The following is a 23,810-nucleotide window of genomic DNA, read 5'->3' as shown; positions in this document are numbered from 1 at the left end:
ATATCAACTTGTGCTGAAAGGAATCACGACTGATGCTTATAATCCTTACCTTGTCATTACATGCGGGGTAGTTTTGGCTTCTGCCTCTTACCCTTTAGAAGCATCTGCCTATTCAGGGATAGGTAACATTTCATGTACCAAATAATCTGCAACCCTGCAGCAAACAATGGACAGGCACTTAAAGTTATTAGCAGGGAGCCAGGACCTCGCCCGTGGCAAAGGGAGGCGCGGAATGAAACAAGCTCACGGGCAGCAGTCACCTTCCTGCTGGAGAGGAGGAAGGGCCGGCTGAGGAAGGCCTGGACTGAGGAAGCCACGCAGCTCAGGCCCAGACAAAGCCCTCGCGGCTTCCACGCGTCGCCACGGCAACGCGGCGTCTGGGCCGGCCGGGATTGGCCAAGTTCGGCGCGCGCGGGGTCTGCTGGGAGAGCGCGTCCCCGCCGCGGCTCCGCCGGTTTGAACTTGGCGGGCCAGATGTGGGCGGCCGGGCAGTGGGGGGCTGCTTCTCCCTCTCCCTACACCTGGCTGTCTGTCGACTGCAGACCCAGGTCTCGGCCCTCTTCGGGCTCCTTCTCCGTCCTCATGTCGGGCGCCCGGGGGCAAGGACAGGAGGTGGAGTGCTCGCCGCGGTCGCCGCCACCGCTCAGCTGCAGCAATTCCACCATGTCATTGTTGTCTCCCCTCGGCCACCAGAGCTTCCCGTTTGACGAGGACGACGGTGGCGGGGAGGATGGGGAAGACGTGGACGAAGAGGCCTGTGACTCAGAGGTCAAGGTGGCAAGCCTGAGAAGAATGGAGGTACAGGGGTGCGCCAGGTAAACTGAGGCTGCCGGGCGATACAGCCCTTTTCAACATTTCTTAGACCCTTCTAAGCACCTTCTTCTGCGCTCAAACACTCTCCTGTCTTCCCTCTCAAGGGCTGCGCAGGCACCTGCATCCCAAGGTGCTGGCCCTTTTTTGCACATAAAGAGTCTGGGCAAATTCTTACAAATGACAGATTTTCTATGACTCTTAATCTTTTTCTTGAGATATTATGGTTGCTACAATCTCACTTCCCAGGAAAACTCACATAGTCCCAAATACACAAAACTTTGCTAGTATTTCAGGAGTTTTATGAATCCTCAAAAGCCAGATTGTGGACTCCAGAACTCTTGTGCAAAACGTTAACACCAAAATGTGGTTTACTGCACCTTAGTAGTATCTGTAGTTATTTTGAAAAAAATCTACTGACAGTGAAGTAGATTGTAGTAAGCAGGTCACTTTGTATCATGAAGAGCTGAAGCACAGAGGTTAGCAACGTTAACCTCAGCATGCAGAGGCAAGGTTGGGTATGATCAGAGAATGAACTTAGACTGAAATAGATGTCATTAAAACCATCTTAATATGTTTATTTCTACCATTATTCACTTCACATTTATTTTGTGCCACATATTAGTTTTGGTACTGGGGACCATAAACAAGATAGATATGGTCTCTACACTCATGGAATGAAAGCCTAGGTCAATCTACTTATTTTACACATGACAAAAGCATGGCTCAGAATACAAATTAAAAGTCTGATTCAAAGGCAGGTACCTAGTTATTAACAGACCTGGGCCTAGTACAGAGATATATGCATCAGGTTCTACGTGGCTAGTATTGGGTATATAGAAATACGAGCAAAGGGGCTATCTCTGCAGGAATACCTCTTGAGATAGGCCTAGTAATGCAGGTCCATTCTAGGATAGACTCATACATTTTCTTCCGAAAGCATTTGCAAGTTTCTAATCGCCAAGCTGTAGGAGGGATAGTGCAGGAGCTCTAAGAAATACAAGCCAGAGAGCCCATATTTTATGTGTAAGTAGCAAAACAGCCCCCTTCAGTGTAAGGCACTCATATCCAGAGTGAGTGAATGAAATATAGAACTATGTGAAGTGACCCATATACATGGTTACGAGAGTGAGTCTATTAAGTATGAGAAGTAAAGTACATTTGTACTTGAAGATCAGAAAGAGTAAACCAAGCAAGCCACTTGTCCAGACTGGTTGTAGCAACAAAAGCAGGCCTTCTCTGACCAACCTGATAGTAGAATTTAATGGTACAGTTGGAGTTTCAGGAGTCCATTTTCATCTTGGCCTTTGTTGGGATTCTTCAGGACTGAGTTGGTCTGAAAGGTATTTAAAATAAATTTCAAGGCTTTGGGAAATACCTTCTGAGCATAATCCAGAAGACTAAGCAATGTGGACACAGGTTAGCAGCCTGAGGAATAGATAAATGTCCATCAAAACTACAGCTCAGCTACTGAGACCTTACATTAGCTTCCAAGAGCCAAAGCCCAGACCAAATGGAGTCTGCCAAGGGAGCAGCCCACCATCTGTGTCTCACTTATCCAAAGCCTGAATGAGCTGGTAGCACCTAAGGCTGCCTTCATTACTACATTTCAGTCCCTATGAATCAAAGGAATAGCAAGGATATGGGTTTGGAAAGAGAATGTAGAAGTTGGCAGGCCTTGTGTGTGGCAAGTATCAGATGCTTATTAGGTACTCAATAAATATGTGCTGAATGAATGCCTATTTCCCACTTACTAGAGAACAGATAGAGTGATTATTTTCAAATTTCAAAAAACTTAGCACTTCCTGTCAGGAAAAATAAATTTTTAGAAAATTTCCTTATTCGTCTTCCCTATTTTTGACCTTTAGTTTGTGTCCTGGACAGCTTAGGGGTCATGGGATGAGGAGAGCAGGCAGCCTGAGTCATATAGCCCAGCCATTGTTCTGGACTGTGAGTAATCCTCTGTGGAGCTAGAGCTGCATGAGATTTTCTCCATCCTTCACCTGCATCAGATGGAGACTGTGGTAGGAGGTAACCAGACTGGAGAGTCGTATACACCCTAAAGATTGGCATAAGGGAGTCAGCCTAAGTGCTAAAGAAGAGAAGAGCTATATTTTTTAGTGGCTTTTTATTTCAGAAAAATTTCAAATTCACAGAAAGAAAAGTTGAGGATATGAAGAACTTCTGTTCACCCTTCACAGTCTCTAATTGCTAACACGTTTACTTCATCATTCTGTGTATGTGCATTTTTTCCTAAACTATTTAAAGGAGGGAAAGGGAAATGTCTGCTCCAGGATCTGATTAGGATTATGTGTTGTAATTAGTAATTAGTTGTCCAGATAAGATTTTTAGAAATAAAAAGTCGTTGGCATCAAGACAAATGGATGAGTGTGGGTTATCCCAATGGGTTTTTAAATAATGTGGTTTTAGAAGATGAAGTAATTCAAAGGCAGTTTGATAGATAAACTAATTCAGACATTAGAATTCCTCTTCATGATCTTTCATAGGTATACATAATTTATATATATTTGTAAAAATCACAATATTGTAAGTACATTATTAAGTTTTGCTTTCACTGTACAGTTAAGTGATTTTTGACTGGTAAGCAAAAGAGTTTCGTGTACAAGTACTATAGTAACCTCTATTTTGTAGCATTGAGGTTGAATCAGAAGATACCCAAGAAGAACAGAAACAGGTGTGCCTACCAGAAAGCAGCCTGACACCATGGGAGGTGTGGTTTGTTGGCAAAGAAAAGGAAGAACGTGACCGGCTGCAACAGAAAGCTCTAGAGGTAAAACTACACAGTGTTCTTTTTATTTAATCCATGAGCTCACAAAGTAGAGCTGATGGTGTAAGTGAAAATGTTAGTGTTACTATCCTTGAAAACAGTTTTTTGGATTTGTGTTGGTTTGTGTTGGTTTGCTATATCAAATTTAATAACTCTTATTAATAGAAATAATATATGTTCATTATAAGAGCATGCAGAAAATACAGCTAAGCATAATTAAGAAAATTAAAATTTCTAGTTTCACCATCAAAAGATAACCAATGTTAATATTATGGCATATAGCTTTGTAGATTTTCTTCTATGTAAATTATTTAAAAATAAAAATGTATAAATGTATATATACAGACACATACAGTGGAGCTACACCATATGTACATGTAATTAACATAAATTCAACTGTATGCACATACACAGTAAAATTTTTAATTTTTTAACAAAAATTAGAGACAGGAGTCTACCCCCATATCTCACTCAAAGAGCATGTTCCCTAGAGTGAGTATGTGCTGACAATGGGAGTCTGCTGGTCTTTCAGGTCAGTTTCTCTGTGCCTCCCTTTCTTACGTATGGACATTTCCATGTGTGTGATTCTCTTTTTGAACTTTTGCTGTACAAACTCAAAGAACAAATAGTTTTAGATGTATTTTCAAATGAACCCCTCATTCTCTGAACTCTTCCTACTTGCTATTCAGAAGCTAGCAACCAAATAGATTTGGATAATTTGGTACCCCTCAAAGTCACTATCCAGACTCACTATCTGAATTCTTTTTTTTTTTTTTATTTCAGAATATTATGGGGGTACAAACATTTTGGTTACATATAATGCCTTAGCCCCACCCAAGCCAGGACTACAAGCTAGCCCTTCCCCCCATACAGTATGCTCTGCTCCATTAGTTTTGAGTTTACCCACCCCCACCACCCCCCTCCCACCTGACCGGTACCCAGTGAATATTACTACCATGTGAGCACCTTAGTGTTGATCAGTTAGTACCAGTTTGATGGTGAGTACATGTGCTTGTTTTCCATTCTTGTGATACCTCACTTCAAAGGATGGGCTCAAGCTCTATCCAGGATAATATAAGAGGTATAGTTCACCATTGTTTTTTGTAGTTGAATAGTACTCTATGGTATACATATACCACATTTTATTAATCCACTCATGTATTGATGGACACTTGGGTTGTCTCTACATCTTTGCAATTGTGAATTGTGCTGCCCATAAGCATTCAATTGCAGATGTTTTTATTATAGAAAGTCTTTTTTTTTCCCTTTGGGTAGATGCCTAGTAGTGGGATTGCTGGGTCAAATGGTATTTCTATTTTTAGCTCTTTGAGATATCTCCAAATTACTTTCCACAGGGGTTGTACTAATTTGCAGTCCCACCGGCAGTGTAAGAGTGTTCCAGTCTGTCCACGTCCATGCCAGCATTTGTTGTTTCGGGACTTTTTGATAAAGGCCATTCTCACTGGAATTAGGTGATATGTCATTGTGGTTTTGATTTGCATTTCCCTAATGATTAGAAATGTTGAGCACTTTTTCATGTTTACTGGCCTTTATTCTGTCTTCTTTTGAAAAGTTTCTGTTCATGTCCTTTGCCCATTTTTTGATAGGGTTGTTTTATTTTTTTCTTGTTGATTTTCTTAAGTTCTATATAGATTCTTGTTATCAGCCCTTTATCTGATGAGTAGCATGCAAATATTTTCTCCCATTCTTTAGTTTGTGTATTCACTCTGATGATAGTTTTCTTGGCTGTACAGAAGCTTTTTAATTTGATCAAGTCCCATTTACTAATTTCTGTTGCTGCTGTGATTTGGGAGTCTTGTTCAGTAATTCTTTGCCTAGGCTGATGTCTGTAAGAGTTTTCTCAACATTTTCTTTCTGAATTCTTAAGGTTTCACACCTGTTATCCATCGTGAGTTGATTTTTGTGAGAGGTGAGAGGTGGGGATCCAGTTTCAATCTTCTGCATGTGGTTATCCAGTTTTCCCAGCACCATTTATTGAATAGTCAGTCTTTTCCCCAATGTATATTTTTGTCTGCTTTGTCAAAGATTAGATGACAATATAAGGATGGTTTTATATCTAGATTTTCTGTTCTGTTCCATTGGTCTATGTCTCCGTTCTTGTACCAGTACTATGCTGTTTTGGTTACTATAGCTTTGTAGTAAAGCTTGAAGTCTGGTAGACTGATGCCTCCAAATTTGTTCTTTTTGCTTAAGATTGCTTTGGCTATATAAGATCTTCTCTGGTTCCATATGAAGCATAGAATTATTTTTTCTAGATCTCCAAAGAATGATGATGGTATTTTGGTAGGGATTGCATTAATTCTGTATATCATTTTAGGTAATATGGATTCTTAGGTAATATTGATTCTTCCAATCCATGAGCATGGTAGGGTTTTCCATCTGTTTACATCTTCTACAATTTCTTTTCTCAGTGTTTCGTATCAAAGACGTAACACCTTTCACAATAGCATCAAAGAAAATTAAATATTTAGGAATATATTTAACAAAGGAGGTGAATTCTTCTTATCCAAACCCAGAAATCAAATAAATTTGAATAGTGAGGGATACTTCTTGTTTTAATGAAATAGCATCAAACTCTTTTGTAACCTGCTTTTTTCTGCCTGTTACATTATTAATATATTTCTCTATCATTAAATATTTTTATAGGCAGGGTGTGTTGGCTCATGCCTGTAATCCCAGCACTTTGGGAGCTGAGGCTGGAGGTTTGCTTGAGGCCAGGAGTTTGAAACCAACCTGGGCAACATAACGAGACCCTGTCTCTACAAAAAATAAAAAACTTAGCTGGGCGTGGTGATCATGTCTGTAATCCCAGCCATTCGGGAGGCTGAGGTAGGAGAACCACTTGGTGCCCAGGAGTTCAGGGTTACAGTGAGCTATGATCACACCATTGTACTACAGCCTTGGTGACAGTGAGACCCTGTTTCTAACAACTTCATTTAAAAATGGCTGTCTAATATTATTAAAGTATATTTAAGGTCTATTAAATAAGGTCTATTAAAATGTAGTTAACTGGCTCACTATTCTTGGATATTTCAGTTTATTCTAGTCTTAATAATTGTGTTGCTATAAAAATCCTGAAAACTAAAGTTTTGCCCTTCATGATCTGCCTTAGAATAGATTTTCTATATCAATTTTGAAACTAGTTTTTATTTCTCTGATGTTTTTCTAACCAGATAGGCAGTCACATGTTCAGGAGGCTTGGCATGATTCAAATGATTGTGAAAATTAGTACATTTTGCTATTTCCTTATTGTAATACTTTGTATTCTAGAATACAGATTTATTTCTAGAAAATGCACTGCAAGGGTGGCACTTATTTCTTGTTAGCAGAGCACATGGCTTAAGAAAGACCTTATGGTTTGGTGGCTGGAAGGCTTAATAAAAGCCCTAGTTCCAGCCTTTTTACTTGCTGGGTGATCTTAGGCAAGTTATTTAAAATTTTATATTTCAATTTTCTCATCTGTACAAGAGGGATAAAATAATATTAATACCTATGTCACATTTTTGTAAGGATTAAATGAAACAAAGTATAAAAGTAACTGTCTCTGTTTTTATTGGTATTATTTATGTCATTGCCATTCATAGCCTTATTAAAGCTCTTTCATTTATTTTCAGAATTAGTATGTATTTTTGAGACCTCAGACTCTTACTTCTCTTACCTCAACCTCAAGTTTTAACTTTACTAATTCCATTATTTAGTGCAGTAGATTTTAAAAATATTCATTTATAAGTGAGAAATCTGTTTTTTATGTTATACATAAACACCAACTACTCAACTTACTGTAAGCTGATTTTGAGCTGTTATGGTATTCACATTCTTTTCTTGCCTTTCCCTTTGTTTTATATTCAAAGTCATGCTTTCCTAATTTTTCTGTCCTCATTTACTGTATTCTCTAATTTGTTTACAAACCATATCATTAAAAGTATAAATTTTTAACCACAAGGAATAGTTCATCTCAGATCCCTATTAAAGCTAAAAAAGCATGAAGGCCAGAGAAGTAACTTTGCCAAGATTTCAGTCAGTGGCAGAACTGGAACTGGAGCCTAGTTCTTTTGACTTCTAATTTAAGTGCTTTTTCCGCAGTATCAATATGTATTGTAGAAATATGTCTTTATAGCAGATATATACAAATGCATCAGACTTCGTATTTATTTTTTAGTTTACTCTGACTTTTTTATTTTCTTCCTTTAAAATTTAAAGGAAAATTTGTAGGCTAGTTAGATCATTAAAAAGATCATCCCCACTCATAAGTTTGATTTCAGCAACAGATATTTAGATTTGTCTCAGACATCTCAGTGGGACTGAATTAAAAAATTATTCTAACCTGTTAAAATTACCCACGTACAAAGTTTTATACATTTGTAACTATTGTTGAGATGACAAATATGGTAAACGTTGAACATATTATGAAAAACTAGCATGTTGGTGTTGTAGATCATTTAAATTTTATTTATCTTTTTATTATTTGAAATAATTCATCAGCCAACTGCCTTAAATTCTATATGATCCAATTCTAATTTTTAACATTTGCTTTAACATTTTAATATAATCTATTCTAAATTATAAAAAGTTATCTAGTGTGTGAATAGTCCCAGTGCCTTTTGGTTTTTTTCTCTATCTTACCTTTGTCCATTTCATTCATTAGCCCTTAATGAAGGAATAGAATAGGGCAGAACGTAGAGTTGGTGAAACTCAAAATTGTCAGTTTTTCTGATTGTTACCTTCAGTGATAAAATATTCTTTGAAAGTAGTCAAAACCTATTGAAATAAAAATGCATATTTAAGATCCTCTTTGGATTTTGGTTTTCCATAATCAAGTGTTTATGGGAAAATAGCTGTAATCCTGTTGAAATTCAGTGGTGTATACCAGAAGACCATGTAGGGGCCTTTCGAGAGAAGACTCCAGCTGTGTCCAGAAAGAGGCTTGCCTTGGTGATAAACAGAGGAGTCATTCAGGGTAGGAAATTCTAAGAAGAGCCAGCCTTGGAAAGGAGAGTTCTTTCTCAGAATATGATGTATATTCTGGGTTGGCAAATTACTTGAACAGACATCCTGAGATAAGAGCACTGTTTTGGTCAGTGGTAGCATTTTCTAGGTACTTTTTGACCCTTCTTTCTTTTTTAACCCCTATATCAACATTAACAAAAATTTGTCAACCATAATTTGTCCAAATTTGTCCTTACTGTTCCTTATCTGGTGCTCATTTCTGACTACCACGGTCCACACTATTTTTTCCTCATCTTCTCTTCCCTTCCCTTCTCTGTACTGTTATATGCAATAACGTACAATGTAACATTTAATTCCTTGGTGATAGAGGATCAGGTTAGATCAGAGATTTCTGGGATTTCATCTTTACATCTCAGTTCTTGCTAGCTCTGTGGTAGGTGTACCCTAAAAGTGTATTGAATCAGTAATCAAGGAATAACAGCTGCGGAGATAGTGAATAATCTTTAAAACCAAAATGGATATTTGCTTTTGGGGGTATAGTGTTTAAAAGTTAGAAGACTTTCTGAGAGAGTGAGGGCAGCTATTTTCTATGCAGCAGAATTTTAGGATGAGAGGTTGTGGAAGACAGCCTACGACCAGTTATTCTAAAGTGCAAAAGATACATTCTTGGTGTCAAGCTTTATCTTCATTTAAAACACTTGAATTTTGGTCTGAGAGCTGGAAAGTGGTCTTTCTCATGCTCACCCATGCCCAGGTAGGTAGGTCTTTGGAAAAGAGGGATGAGGAGAAGGAGTGAGGACCAATGGAAGAAGAAAGTTAAAAGTATCTGATTATTAGTATCTAAAGAGAGAAAAGAAAAATAACCAGTAATTATGGTTGTAGAGTCCTAGCAGTCTGGTTTGAACAGCATTCTCAACTAATGCAGTAATTTAACTGATGAGTGACAGAGTGGTAGCGTTCAGCTTGTAGTTTTATTTGGCCATACCTTTCACATTCTTTCTCCTGAGGAAATGCCCAAACGTGTAGATTCGAGTGACAGCAGGGCTGTTAAATAATCTGGGATATGAATGTGGTTTTGTTTTATACTCCAGCAGCTATAAAATCAGTAAAGAAAACTCTGGATTCTTTTTTTCCCTAAGGAAAATTGAATGGCTTCTTTACATTTCTTCTTTGGTGTAACTCTGAATTAAATTTTTAATTTAGGGATTATTTAATTCCTATCCTTTATCTTCATCAAGAATCTAGAAGCTTTTTATAACTGTAAAAAAAAGTTGCAATTCTCTTGAGCTTCTGCCAATAGCTTACAGTGATGCCAAAATTTATGTGTGGGAAAGTTGATTTCAATGAGGGTAATTTAGCTGCAGTTTAGTCTAAGAAACTAGTGTTTTGCTGCCAAGCAATTATTTGTACATTTCTGAAAAAAATGACTTATGCTTCTTACCAGTGCTTTCTTTCATCATTAACTAGTTAAGTAAGTTATTGTCACTGGTGGTATATGCTCTATAAAGGAAACTATATTCTTTTTTAATTTGGTTAACCTCAGCCTTTTTTGAAATATGTGATTTGGGTACTTCTATTAAATGTTGCCTTTTGTTTAAATAAAATCCATAGGAATTAAATCAACAACTAGAAAAAAGAAAAGAAATGGAAGAACGTGAAAAAAGAAAGATAATTGCTGAAGAAAAGCACAAGGAATGGGTTCAGAAAAAGAATGAGCAGGTAAGGAGAGGAAAAAAAATGCATAAACATATTGACATCTCTTTTGCAAAGTCTTCCCATTACCCCTCATTACCTAGGTTTTTAAAAATATTTCTCTTAGGTTCTTTCTCCACTGGCTTTTTTTTTTTCCCCACTCTTGTGGACATTTATCAAGTCTCTGTCTTCTGCCCTTTGCCCTCTACTTTTCTTTTCCCTCATGTGGTTTCCACTGATATCTGCCTGCAGGCAGTTGCCAAGTCTGTGTTTCTAGACCTGATCTTCTAAAGCCTTGTGGTGGGCACCTCCATGTCTGCAAATCTGAAACAACCCATTTTTGCCATTTCTCCTTCACAGAACCATTCTCCTAACTCCTTTATTTCTGTTTTTATTAATAGTTCTGCTGTCTTCTCAGTCACCTAGGCATTATCAGAATTCTTCTGATGTTCTTGATCATCCTCTCCTTTTCTTTACAATAACTATTCCCCTTTTTGTCATCTCTTCCCAAGTGGTTTAATTACATCTTTCAGCTTATTTACTCTTTACTTCCCCATACTGGAATGTAAGCTCCATAAGGGCAAGAATTTTTGCTTCGTTTGTTCAGTTCTTCAGTGGCTAGATTAGTGCCTGACACATAATAGACGTCCAAAAATATTTGCTGAATGAATGAATCCATCCTCTATGTCTCTGCCTAGGTAAAGATCTTCTACTCTCGAAGCCAGACTTCCTATTTCAGGCATGTCTCCCACCTGTAGTTTCCTTTATGCCATGCTATTGCTTCTTACTGGGGTTCTTTTGGGAGCACTTGGGGTAATCATGGCCCATCTTCTTGGAATATTAGTTTTGCTGAAAAATTTTGAGAGGAAGAATGTTATGTTTTTATATTAAAACAAGCACAGATATGTAATGGGAGTTGAACATAAATTTTATATTATTTTTAAGTTAAAAATAGGTTTTCATAGAAATCTTGAGCTTTGGGCTATGCTTCCCAAACCCCAGGAATACGTATTCGTGAGAAATTTTGAGGATACTTCTTTTCTTACCGTTTCTCACTTCCTTATTTTTATATATGATATTTCATTAACATGGAATCTCATCGCATCCTCCACTGTACCTTTCATCATTCAACTCAAATCATTTCCTGCATGACGCATTCGCTGATCACGTGCTAGAGATCCTTGTTCAATTTATATCAGTTTTATGACACTTTATTATATACTGTCTTTATTTTTTATATATACATATTATATATGTGCATATTATGTGTATCATGTTGCATTATGTATATAGTTTCATTTCCCTTATAATTTTAAGATCCGTAAGAACAGGAATTATTTTTTATATTACTTTTTATCCATTACAAGAGCTAGCACAAAGCTTTGCATATAGTAAGCATTCGTTAATTAAATGAATGAATGTTTTTCCTTTAAATGTTAATATATTGTATTGAATCACACATCAAAAATTTTTAAAATACTTATTATCAATTTGTCTTCTGTTGTGTTTTTACATATTTAGATAGTACTGCTTTTATGATTATAATCTAATTTTATAAATTTAAACACATGTTTAAATTGTAGGACAGAGTTGTAAATTTTTAATTCTAATTTTTTGTCTTTAACTATTATTGAGACTAATGCCCAGTAGTGCCCAAGTAAATAATTTCAGTAAATTGAAGATGACTTAGCCTTCTTTATACAGGTGTTATAAGAAGGAAATTGGTTAAGGGTGTGTGTATGTTATAACCATAAATGTATTTGTTCCTTAATTTAGAAGTCAATTATTTTGGTTATTTTTAAGTTTGCTTCATCTCATAATGTAACAAGAAAGAGCTCTTTGTGAATAAATGTGAAAATCAAAATAAGTCTGTGTAACCATTATAAAACTTTGATTAATACTTTTTTGAAATTTAGAACTATAAAACAAAATTGTCTTACATGTACAGAATAGTTTGCTCTCTCCTCTAAAAACCTGTATTATCTTCTAACTCCATTAAGCTCATTTTACCATGCCAGTCAAACAAGGCTGTTGTTTGTCTAAGAATGTAAGAGACTGCTGAGAGATGATATATTCACTGTTTTAATTAGTGGCAGTAGACCTAATCCAATTATTTGAGAAAAAAATTCTTTCTTTTTTAGAGAAGTGGCTTGCCCTGACGTAAATCACCAATTATGGAAGGCAAGATTCCATAAGGTTGAGAATAGTTCAAAAACAAACGCTGAGAAGTTAAATTTACCTGTTCTGCAGAACATTTGTGCATGTTAAGGAATAATTGATTACTCTGATTTTTTTTTTCCTTTAAAAACTATCAGATTTCTTATTTCAGCCTTAGTTACATTTACCTCTGTTTGTGAAGACTGCTCTCCTGGTTCTTCTCTTCCTGTCTGGCATCTAGCTTTTTTCTCCTCTGTTTACATTTCATGGTGTGTGGTCCTCCCATGCCTCCAGCTTCATTCACATTTTAGCTATATCTATGGCTGCTATTTTCCCTAAGTCATTTTCACTGTGTTCTATCAAAAAATCAGACAAAAAGAATTTATCCATTAGCAAAGCTAGTTTCTTGTAATATGACTGTAAATTGTTAAATGCCTTTAAAATAAATGGCTTATCTCCACTGGTACTCTTATATTTGTGTTGCCATACTGATTTATTTTCTAGACTTGTTTTTACAGTGTGTTATTACATATTTTATAAAAAGGGCCCTTATTTACAGTGTTTTAAAAATTATTTTAAAATAAAATTATTTAATTCTTGGAATACAATGGATTTTTTTGTGTAAAAAATTAATTCAGCTCAAGAAGGTATATGATTGATAACAATTTCTGCTTTCAACAAATGTTTACTCAGTATTTACTATGTGCCAGCCACTATTGGATTGAACCGAAATAGAAATTCAGAAACTTTTAAGTAGCCAGTTGTTTTGTTAGTTTCCTTTAGTTGTAAGAAACAAAGGTTTTCTCAGGGCACCATCTTAAAATAAGGGAAGATTTATTGTTATGCTCTGCGTGGTGTAAAACTAGCATGCCAGAAAATCTGAGGCCACTTAGTGGCTGACTTCTCCCTCAGTAGCAGTGACTATTCTGACCGATTGCTCTGTTCTCCTTTTGCTATCCAAAGGCATTCTATTCTCCCATCTTTAGTTTAAATCCTACAGAGAGTCTGTCTGATTTTTTTAAATTAATTTCAGTGAGCTATAATTTGCATACAATAAAATACATCTATTTTTAAGTTTGATGACTTTGGCAAACTTAGGTACTCATGTAACTGACCAGCACCACAGTCAAGATATGGAACATTTCCCTCACTCCAGAAAGTTCCGTTGTGCCCCTTTTCATTCACCCCCACCGCCTGCCCCAAGTCATCCCCAGCTCCAAGGAGACCACTAATCTGCTTTCTGTATCTGTAAATTAGAGTTGCCTTTTCTAGAATTTTATATAAATGGAATGATAAAATATATACTCTTTGGTGTTCATCTTCTTTTGTTTTTAAATTTATCCTGATATTTCATATATTATTGATTCCCTTTTATTGCTGAGTAGTATTCTGTGGAATACCACAAATTGTTTGTTTATTCACTAGTTGATGGATGATTAGTTGTTTTCAGTTTGGGGGTATTATGAATAAAATTCTGTGACCACTCATTTACAAGTCTTTTTGTGGACATTTGTTTTCATTTCTTGGGTAAATGCCTAGATAGGAGCTAAATTGCTAGCTATGTATAACATAGCTATAATATGTGTTTAACTTTGTAAAAAATTGCCAAACTTTTTTCTAAAGTGCTTGTACCATTTGACATTCCCACTATTATTATTGAAAGTTCCAATTGCTTCACATCTTTGCCAAGCTTGATGTTGTCAGTTTTTTGTTTTTTGTTTTTTTTCATTTTAAGGCCTTCTAGTGAGTAGGGAGTGGTATGCCATTGTTGTTTTAATTTTCATTTCCCTGAGATCTAATGATGTTTAGCATCTTTTCATAAGCTTGTTATACTAGTCTTCTAGGACTGCCATAACAAAATACCAGACTGGGTGGTTTAAACAACTGAAATTTATTTTCTCACAGTTCTGGAGACTGGAAATCAAGATGAAAGTGTCTGGTTTCTCCTGAGGCCTCTCTCCTTGGCTGTCTTTTGGTGTCCTTACAGGACTTTTACTCCATGTATACACATCTCTGGTGTCTCTTCCTCTTTTAAGGACATTAGTCCTGTTAGATTGGGATCCCCTCCCCCCCATGACGACTTCATTTAAATTCCATTACCTCTTTAAAGATCTTATTTCCAAATATAGTCACATGGGGGTTAGGGCTTCAACATAGGAATTTGTAGGGGGAAAGAAACAATTCAGTCCATAACACTTAATTGACCACTTCTCCATCTTTTATGTTGTTGGCTTGTTTTGTTTTGTTGATGTTGGTTTAAGTTTTTTGCCCATTTTTCTGGAGGGGTTGTATGACTTATTATTATTAAGATGTAAGAATTCCTTATATATTTAGACTACAAGCCCCTTGTCAGATATATGTATTGCAAATATTTCCTCCCATTTAATTTTTCTTAATGGTACTTTTTAAAGAAGTTTTAAATTTTGATGATGTTCTATATTTCATTTTTTAAAATAGTTTGTGCATTTTGGGTCCTGTTTAAGAAACATTTTACCACCCCCAAGGGTGTAAAAATATTCTCTGTTGTTTTCTTCTAGAAGTTTTATCACTTTAGCTTTGCCTGTATGTTTATTTTGAGTTAATTTTAAAATACGGTATGCAATGAGAGTCAAGTTTGCTCGTTTGCATGTGGACTTCCAATTGTCCCAACACTAATTTTATTTTTTTGAGATGAGGTCTCGATATGTTGTCCAGGCTGGTCTTGAACTTCTGAGTTTTAGCTATCCTTTCACCTCAGTCTCCTGAATAGCTGGGATCATAGGCACGCCACTGCGCCCGGCTCCCAACACTGTTGAAAAGATAATCCTTTCCCTATTAAATTACCTTGGCATCTGTGTTTAAAATCAATTGACTGTATATGTGTGGGTCTATTTCTGGACTCTGTTCTGTTCTATTAATTCCTATTGTATGCCAGTACCACATTAACTTGTTACTATAGTTTTATAGTTCTTGAATTTATAATTCTTGAAATCAGATAGTGTAAATCCTCCAACTTTTTTATTTTTCAAAGTTATTTTAGTTACTCTGCATCTTTTCATATATAATTTAGAATCAGCTTATCAATTTCCCTAATAATGCCTGCTCTAACATTGCTTGGCACTGTTGGGATTGTGTTAAATGTAAATACATAGATTGTTTTGGAGAAAATTGCTATCTTAATATCAAATTTTAAATCTATAAACATAGTTTTTCTTTTAATTTATGTTTTGTTTAATTTCTCTCAGTGGTGTTTTTTAGTTTTCAAAATATAGCAGTATTATACATCTTATATTAAGTGTATTTCAAAGTATTTCATGTTTTTTGTGATGAGGGCAGTTATCTTGCCTTGTTTCTGATATTATCTTGTAATTTCCATTCCTAGTTTTGATATCAGAATAATGCTGGGCTCTTAAAATGAACTTGGATATGTCACTATTTTCTCTATTTTCTAAAATAATTTATGTAGGATTTGATATTTTTAAAATATGTCACAGCATTCTTTCTTTTTTTTTTTTTTGAGACAAAATATTCAGTAACTGGCCCTTTACAGAAAAAAATTATTGATCCCTGACACAGTCTATAACTCAATGTTTTTTCTTTCTTATTCAAAAGATAATCTACCAACACAGCTAAATTCTAAATAACCCATGACATTGCTAGTTGTCTTTATCAAAGGTTTAGAAACTAATCTGCAAGGCATAAAAAGTATATGCAATACAAATGCCATATATATCGCCCTTCTTGAGGCAAAAAATATTAGCCAAGAAAAGAAATTCTTGAAAGTCTCTTGAAGAATACTTTAATATAAGCATTCAATTAACACCCAACTAACAAACATTAGTTACATACAATGTATGTCCAGTGCTGTGCAGGAAAGGCAGGTCTTAAAAATCAAAGCCCAAGTAATTATCCAAGCTGCTATCCAAGTTGCTGTTATTTCCTTCTTGCTGGGCAGCCAATAGCTGTGAAATGGAATCCTTTCATGCTGAGAACACAATAGCCATTGGAACAATGCTGGATTTTAACTACTTCATACTGTCAAAATCTACAAATTGAAAAGGATCTTGGAACATATCTCGCTCAATCTCTGTGTGATTCATGACTCTCCTCCACGACTTCATCAACAGGCATCATCTAGTTGTTACAATATTTTCAATTATAGCAGCTAACATTCACTGAGTGCTAACTATGCTTGTTACTATTCTACACACTTTATATGTATGTACTGTCAATTCTTAGAATCACAAAGCGAGGTAGATACTATTATTATCCCATTTTACAAAGAGGAAACTAAGGCACACAGAAGGTAAGTAATTTGCCTAAGGTCATAGAGATGGCGAGTGGCAGGTCACTATAGATGACGTCAAAATGGGAGAATGGTAAAAACAATTCTATTCCAATAAATTCTGCATTTTAAATGAAATGTCAAAACTCCTTAAAATGTCACTTCCCAAAACTAATTCAAGAAGAAATAGTGTCTGAATAGCCCTCTACCTGTAAAAACAATTCAAACTTAAAATTTTTCCCATAAAAAAAACTCCAGCCTCTGATCGCTTCACTGGTAGATTCTATCACACATTTAAGGCTATTTCATCCATAAACAATAAATATGTAAACAAATGAGTATGGCCAATGCATTCCTATAAAAGTTTATTTGCAAATACAGGGTAGCTGGTACTCCACATTATACCTGCAGGCCTTAGTTTGCCACCCTGTAGTTTATATAAGAATTATATAGCTGGAGATTTGCCTGAATATGCCCTTATATATAGTATTTGATGAGCTTTATTCATTTGTCATCTGTCACTCACTGATGGTGAAGATTTATACAAGTGTTCATATTGGCAAACAGTCCAGGAAATACATATGTATGTGACTTCTATTTTAGCATGAGGGTAAATATCCATTGAAAAATACTAAGATTCAGGGAAGTCTAACAGATAGATTATAATTTTTTTTGTTTGTTTTTCAGCTCATTATGGGGGTACAAAAGATCAGGTTATATACATTGCCCATGCCCCCCCATCCCCCCGAGTCTGAGCTTCAATTGTGTCCATTCCCTAGACAGTGCACATCACACTCATCATGTAGGTGTGCACCCATCCCCTCCCCCCAGCCCATCCCCCCCAGTCAGAACTTCAAGCGTGAGATTATAATTTTTAATCACTAATATATTCAACAAATCTTTATCGAGCAGCTGCTCTTTACTCAGCACTATCCCAGGCTCTGAGTATACATTGGTGAGCAAGATCTTTGTCACTGCCCTCATGAAACTTACAGCCCAACAGGTAGACTGACATTGAACAGTTGATTGCAGATACGTTATATATTTTCATAAACCACATTATGAAAACCACTATGATATTACCTATTTTAAGAAATAACTGAAGTTTACAAAATTACTGTATATAACAGCCATTCCTTAGATGAGGATAACTACAGGTGTTCCAATTAAAATTCCTTTACTTTTTCTAAGAAAAGAAAAGAAAGAGAACAAAAAATGAATAAAGAAATGGAGGAAAAAGCAGCAAAGGAACTGGAGAAAGAACATTTGCAAGAGAAAGCAAAAGAAAAATATCAAGAATGGTTAAAGAGAAAAAAGGCTGAAGAATGTGAGAAGAAGAAGAAAGAAAAGGTATTTTTATTAAAATGACCATTTAGAATGCATGGCTTTGGTGTTCATATGTGCCGACTATATTTTTAAAAAGTAATAGAAAATTCACACTGTCTTAGCATAAAATAAATATATGAAGCTATCTCTATTATGCTGTGGTTAAGCTTCAAAAATGAATGTGTATTTGTGGTTTTCTTAGTTTGAGAAATATTAACCAGACTGTTGATATTTTTTCAGTCAGATTTAAAACTTATTATTCCTTTTAAATATTTTTCGATATACTTTTATGGAAAGTCTTATTACCGTATTATAAATTACTATTCTTTTAAGACAGCAAATTGCTTTTTTCTTAGTGGGTTTGATGTCTGATTGTTGTTCAGAGGTAGACACCTTAATATCACATCTCTAATCATGTTCAATTTTGCACTCATATTACAAAAATATGATTTAGTATATGGCCAGTAAGCTATTGGGATGGGAAGCTACTGGGAAAAAAATTCAGCAGAATTTGAATGGAATGTTTAGTTACAGAATATCCCTGGAAATTCTTTGGTCATGTCATTTTAAGGAAAAAGAAAAACAACGGCAAGCTGAATTACAGGAGAAAAAGGAAATAGCAGAAAAAAAGTTTAAGGAATGGTTGGAAAATGCAAAAAATAAACCTCGTCCAGCTGCAAAGAGCTATGGTTATGCTAATGGAAAACTTACAGGTTGGTTTTTATGTTATGTGGCTTACATAAATATGGTTTGCAAAAGCAAATATTATACATTTTGTTTCCTTTTGACAGAAATAGCAATTGGTAAAAATCATTTATCTTTTAAATTACTATTTTCTGGAAGATTATATTATAACATACTCTGTTGCTATGGCGATACTACAAATTTATTGTCATTCTCCATAAATCAGATATATGTATTTCTTAGAAGCAATAGTTGCAGAACTGCAAACTTATGCTTTAAAGTAATGGTTTCTAACATTAAGAAATAAGTAAAGTTCTCTTACATTTCTTGGATGATAAAGCCTTAATCAGGATATATTTGAGGGGTCACTTTGCCTCTCCTCCTTCTAACCCTCTCTTCCCATGTCTTTGGCACGTTACTTCTGCAGGGTGGAATACTAGACAGCACATCAACCAGACAAAAAACCACTTGGCCTTTAGGCTTGGTCTGATTATAAATGGCAATGCATGTTTTTCTTTGTGCTTCATGTTGGAAGGTCATACCTTGCTGACAGCTGCCTTCACTTGTTTAAGTGATTTATTATTAAAAATACTCCCATTCTGTTTTGTTCACACAGTGGAACATATTCCAGACTTTGTTTTGACCATCTTGGTGAAGTGTGTGTTGACATATCTATGCAAAGTGGGTTGCCACTGTCTGAAAGACACATTCCGGCTGTCAGGATTAGTCCTCTCTCATATGTCACAAAGGTCAGCCGTTCCAGCTACTGAGCATGGCCTGCTTTTTTTGTTTGTTTCTTGTTTGAAAAAAGGAATAATAAGCAGTGGTTTTAACCTAATGATTGGGTAGTAAAGTTAAAACTGTAGGTGGGAAAATACATATTGACTAGAAGTTAATTGCTAAAATAATAGATTGTTTTATTTTTTGCATTTTTAATGAGTTTAATTCTAACCAGCAGCATATTTGTGTATAAATGCTGTGCTTCTCTTAAGTCTCTATTTTTCATGCTCATATCATTTTTATAATTAATGAAATAAAGGAATTTTTGTGCCTCTACTAACAGAAGGATTTGGAGATGATTTGCAAAACATTCTTCCTTCACGTGGTTATTAGACGTCAGGCATCAGGGTTCTTTAAACACTTCAAATGCATCAGTAGAATAATGCTCCATAATTAGTAATCAAAATTACAGTGATATTGTGAAATCCTATTAATTTGAGTAACAGTGATTTAGAATTTTTGTGATTCTAAACAAGAATCTTGATTCACTTTAGCTACATATGAAAAATTTTTTTCTATAAACTTTAGTGTCTGACAAGGGGAAGCCAGTACACAAACAGTAAGTAGTTTCTTAGACTGAGTTAAGAAAATAAAGGTTTTGTTCAATTTAGGAGTTCTAAATTAATTCCTTAGTAAAAATTTTCTAGGAGTTTGTATTTATATAGGTTTTAACATTATTTGGATTCTTAGAATTATCATTTATGTTTTAGTTTTTACTGTACTATCTGCAGTGTTTGGAAAGTGTTATTTCTTTGAAAATATTTAAGAGTTCAAGTTTTAAATGAGTCAAACTGGTTTATCAGCGATATTTTTCCATTTGACATTTTAGCATTTTTCTAGGAATTTTAAAGTAAGTGGTTTCTTTGATCTCAAGAAGTTTTTTTCTTATTTTGTTCTGATTTTTCAATAATTTTAGGTTTTTACAGTGGAAATTCCTATCCAGAACCAGCCTTTTATAATCCAATTCCATGGAAACCAGTTCATATGCCCCCTCCCAAAGAAGCTAAGGATCCATCAGGAAAAAAGAGTAAAAGACCTGTGATAAGTCAGCCACACAAATCATCATCTCTGGTAATTCATAAGGCCAGAAGCAATCTTTGCCTTGGAACTCTTTGTAAAATACAAAGATAACATATGTGGGAAATAGCATGTTTTTACCTGGAGCTATTTAATTTTAAAATCAGAAATTATTTTTTACTGCTCAATCAGTGACTCAATATTCAATGTGATTATTGACAAGTACTAATTTTTGCATTTGTTTATGGAGTTCTTAGAGTTAACTGAGGAAGATATTTTCTACATTTTGGTTTTTTTTAACCTTTCAAGGTTGATCTTAGCATATTGTTTTGCAGAATAAGTGACTGAATTCGTAACAATTGTGTTTGTACTGTAATACCAATAAAACCAACAGTTTTTCCTGTGTTCCTTCATACTGTTATTAGTTTATGTTTATGAACTTAAAAGATTAAGATTAATTTGTTCAAAGAAGCATTTCTAAACTGCATGCTTGAGATAACTCTTAGAAGAATCTTACATGGGTTAGAATCCTAGAGTTATCAAAAACAGTCTTTGTTGATGGCTTTTGGTATATTTTTTCCGGTGTAGATATTTTAAAATTACCTAACTGGAGGCATATTTTACAATAAAGAAATGAGGGTTGGGATTTTTTAAGGAAAATTTAAAAACATTGTTTTGTACTCTAGATCTTATGTAGTAATCTTGAGACACGAATATTTTTTGTAAAATATTAAATACTTCATAAAAATACTTATACATTAATTGTAATTAGGTTTCTAGTTTTGAAATTAGGATTATCAGTGCATTATATTTTAATATTAAAAATGTTAAATGACAGGTGATATTTTATTGAGATGGAAATTATAGGTCTTATTAATAAATACATTTTAAGGATAGTAGTTCAAATGATTACCAAAATAGCACTTAGCACTTTTTGTTAAAAGTTTTTTTAAAGTCTATATCTTATTTAGGGGATGGTCAAGAAATGAAAATTTATTGTGGCAATATAAACATCAGTGAGTTCATTTAGAAGTGATTCCCATTTAGGATATATTACTTGTTGCTGTTAGATGAGTCATCTGCCAAGTTTCTGGTGATGCGCAGTGGTGTTTGTCAACGCCAAGAAACAACAGAATCTTTCACAGGTATTCATGTTATCAGAAATCCAGGAAAATTAACTTCTAAGCAGAGAACAGTTGATTAGGAATCAGTAGGGTTTGTTGGGTTAAAATATGGCTGAGGTTTAGAGGCCTGCCCATACTTAGAACCTCTCAGATACAGTGAAACTTCTAGATGGTCAGTCTACTTAAGGAAATTCACCTATATAGAAAGAAGGTAGACTTTGTCAGGGTAGCAATAATCCTGCATGTAAAAAAACATCTATGTGTGTACATGTGCCTGAATTTCTCGAGATTTTAGATATAGTTGTTATATCTAATAAACCTTTAATTTCTCAAAGTAAATTAACTTATAGCTGTAACTATAACCCTAATAGGACTTTTCAGTCATTCAAGTATTAATCATTTATATGTATCTACAGTTCATTAGTATGAATTTTATTCTAATTATAATGGGAAGCCTCTGGAATATTTTAAGCAGGGAAATGTTAAGATCTGGTTACTTTGCAATTACTCTGGTTGCTGTTAGGAAATTGACCTGTTGGGGTCAAAGAGTGGAACCAGGGAGACTCATTGGGAGGATTTTGCAGTACCTAGCAAAGAAGTCATGATAGCTTATATGTGTTTCATACTCAAAAGAGAGCCAGGATTGGAGATATAAATTTTTTTTTTAATTTCAGAATATTATGGACATACAAATTATTTAATTACATGTTTTGCTTTTGTGCAGTTTGAGTAAAAGTTATAAGGTGCCCATCACCACAGTAATTGCATTGTACCCATTTGGTGTAAATTTACCTGTCCCCACCACCCCTCCCACCTACTTGGTTTCCATTGAGTTTTACTCAATTATTTGTTTTAAGACAGGGTCTCACTCTGTAGTCCAGGTTAGAGTGCAGTGGCGTCATCATAGCTCACTGCAGCCTCAAACTCCTGGGCTCAAGCGATGCTCCTACCTCAGCTTCCCAAGTGGCTGGGACTATAGGTATACACCACCATGCCTGGCTAATTTTTTAATTTTTTGTAGAGACTTGGTGTCACTATGTTGCCCATGCTAGTCTTGAACTCCTGGCCTCAAGTAATCCTCCACCTCAGCCTCCCAAAGTGCTGGGATTACAGGTGTGAGCCACCACGCCCAACCCTGGAGATATAAATTTCAGGCACATTAGCACATACATAGATGGTATTTAAAAGCATGGAACTTGATTAAGTTACCTAGGAAAGGTTTAGATAGTAAAAAGAGAGGACTAAGTATTCTAATATTTAGAGATTAAACATCCAACGAGGATCCTGAAAACAAGCAACCAGTGAAGTAGAAGGAGGCCCAATAGAGTATGATGTCACAGAAGCCATGAGTACAAATGAATCGTGAACTCTGTCCAGTGCTGCTTGAGAAACAAGAGAAGGAAAGAGCCTTAATTATTGGATTTCATAAGATGAAGGAAGGTCATTCTTGACCACAATAACAAACAAGTTTTGAATTTCTATATGCCTGGTATTTTTATGCTTTTATATGTGCTAAGTATTTTAATTCTCATGACAATCCTATGAGATAGTTACTTTCATTATCCTCATTTTATAGTTGAGGAAACTGAGGCACAGAACATGGATTAGAACTGAGATTAAAGGCCAAGTGTACCATCTTACTTTCTTCCCCCCTACCCTGGTGAGGGAGGACTACTTTCTATGAGATTTCTTTGATATTTTCTAATTCATTCTTCCTTCCTTTCCTTCCTTTTCTTTCTTTTCTTTCCTTTTTTTGAGACAGACTCTTACTCTGTCACCCCTGCTAGTATACAGTGGCATCATCATGGCTCACTGCAACCTCAGACTCCTGGCCTCAAGTGATCCTTCTGCCTCAGCATCCCCAGTAGCTGGGACTACAGGTGTTCACCACCACATCCAGCTAATTTTTTCTATTTTTAGTAGAGATGGGGTCTTGCTCTTGCTCAGGTTAGTCCTGAACTCCTGACTTCAAGCGATCCTCCTGCCTTGGCCTCCCAGAGTACCTGGATTACAAGTATGAGACACTGCACCTGGCCAATATTTTCTAATTCTTGAATAATTCTTTTATGGCTATCTTATTTTAAATCCCAAGCATTATTTTCTTTTTATTCTTTTTCCATAGCATCCTGTACTGATTTTATGGTTGTAATATTTTTTTTCATCTCTAAGGACATTAATTGCAATTTTCTTTCTTTTTCTT

The 23,810-nt window shown here is 35.3% G+C and overlaps 1 protein-coding gene across 1 annotated transcript; it reads left to right on the top strand.

Moving 5' to 3' along the window:
* Positions 1–454: 454 nt before the first annotated feature.
* On the top strand, positions 455–20,899 carry CCDC34 (coiled-coil domain containing 34). The gene is made up of 6 exons (XM_069469732.1): positions 455–815; positions 3,463–3,601; positions 10,178–10,285; positions 17,871–18,029; positions 18,577–18,718; positions 20,386–20,899. Exons 1-6 carry the CDS (start codon positions 475–477, stop codon positions 20,598–20,600), a joined length of 1,104 nt encoding a protein of 367 aa, XP_069325833.1. The 5' UTR covers positions 455–474; the 3' UTR covers positions 20,601–20,899.
* The last annotated feature ends 2,911 nt before the right edge of the window (positions 20,900–23,810 follow it).

This window comes from Eulemur rufifrons, chromosome 6 (genome assembly GCF_041146395.1).
Source record: "Eulemur rufifrons isolate Redbay chromosome 6, OSU_ERuf_1, whole genome shotgun sequence".
In the NCBI taxonomy this organism is placed as follows: Eukaryota; Metazoa; Chordata; class Mammalia; order Primates; family Lemuridae; genus Eulemur; species Eulemur rufifrons.
This window is presented reverse-complemented; position numbering and strand designations above follow the sequence as displayed.

Coding starts and splice junctions, on each gene's coding strand:
- CCDC34 (XM_069469732.1), top strand. CDS start 475: ATGTGGGCGGCCGGGCAGTGGGGGGCTGCTTCTCCCTCTCCCTACACC. Junction 10,286..17,870: donor TTCAGAAAAAGAATGAGCAG/GTAAGGAGAGGA, acceptor ACTTTTTCTAAG/AAAAGAAAAGAAAGAGAACA. Junction 18,030..18,576: donor AGAAGAAGAAGAAAGAAAAG/GTATTTTTATTA, acceptor TGTCATTTTAAG/GAAAAAGAAAAACAACGGCA.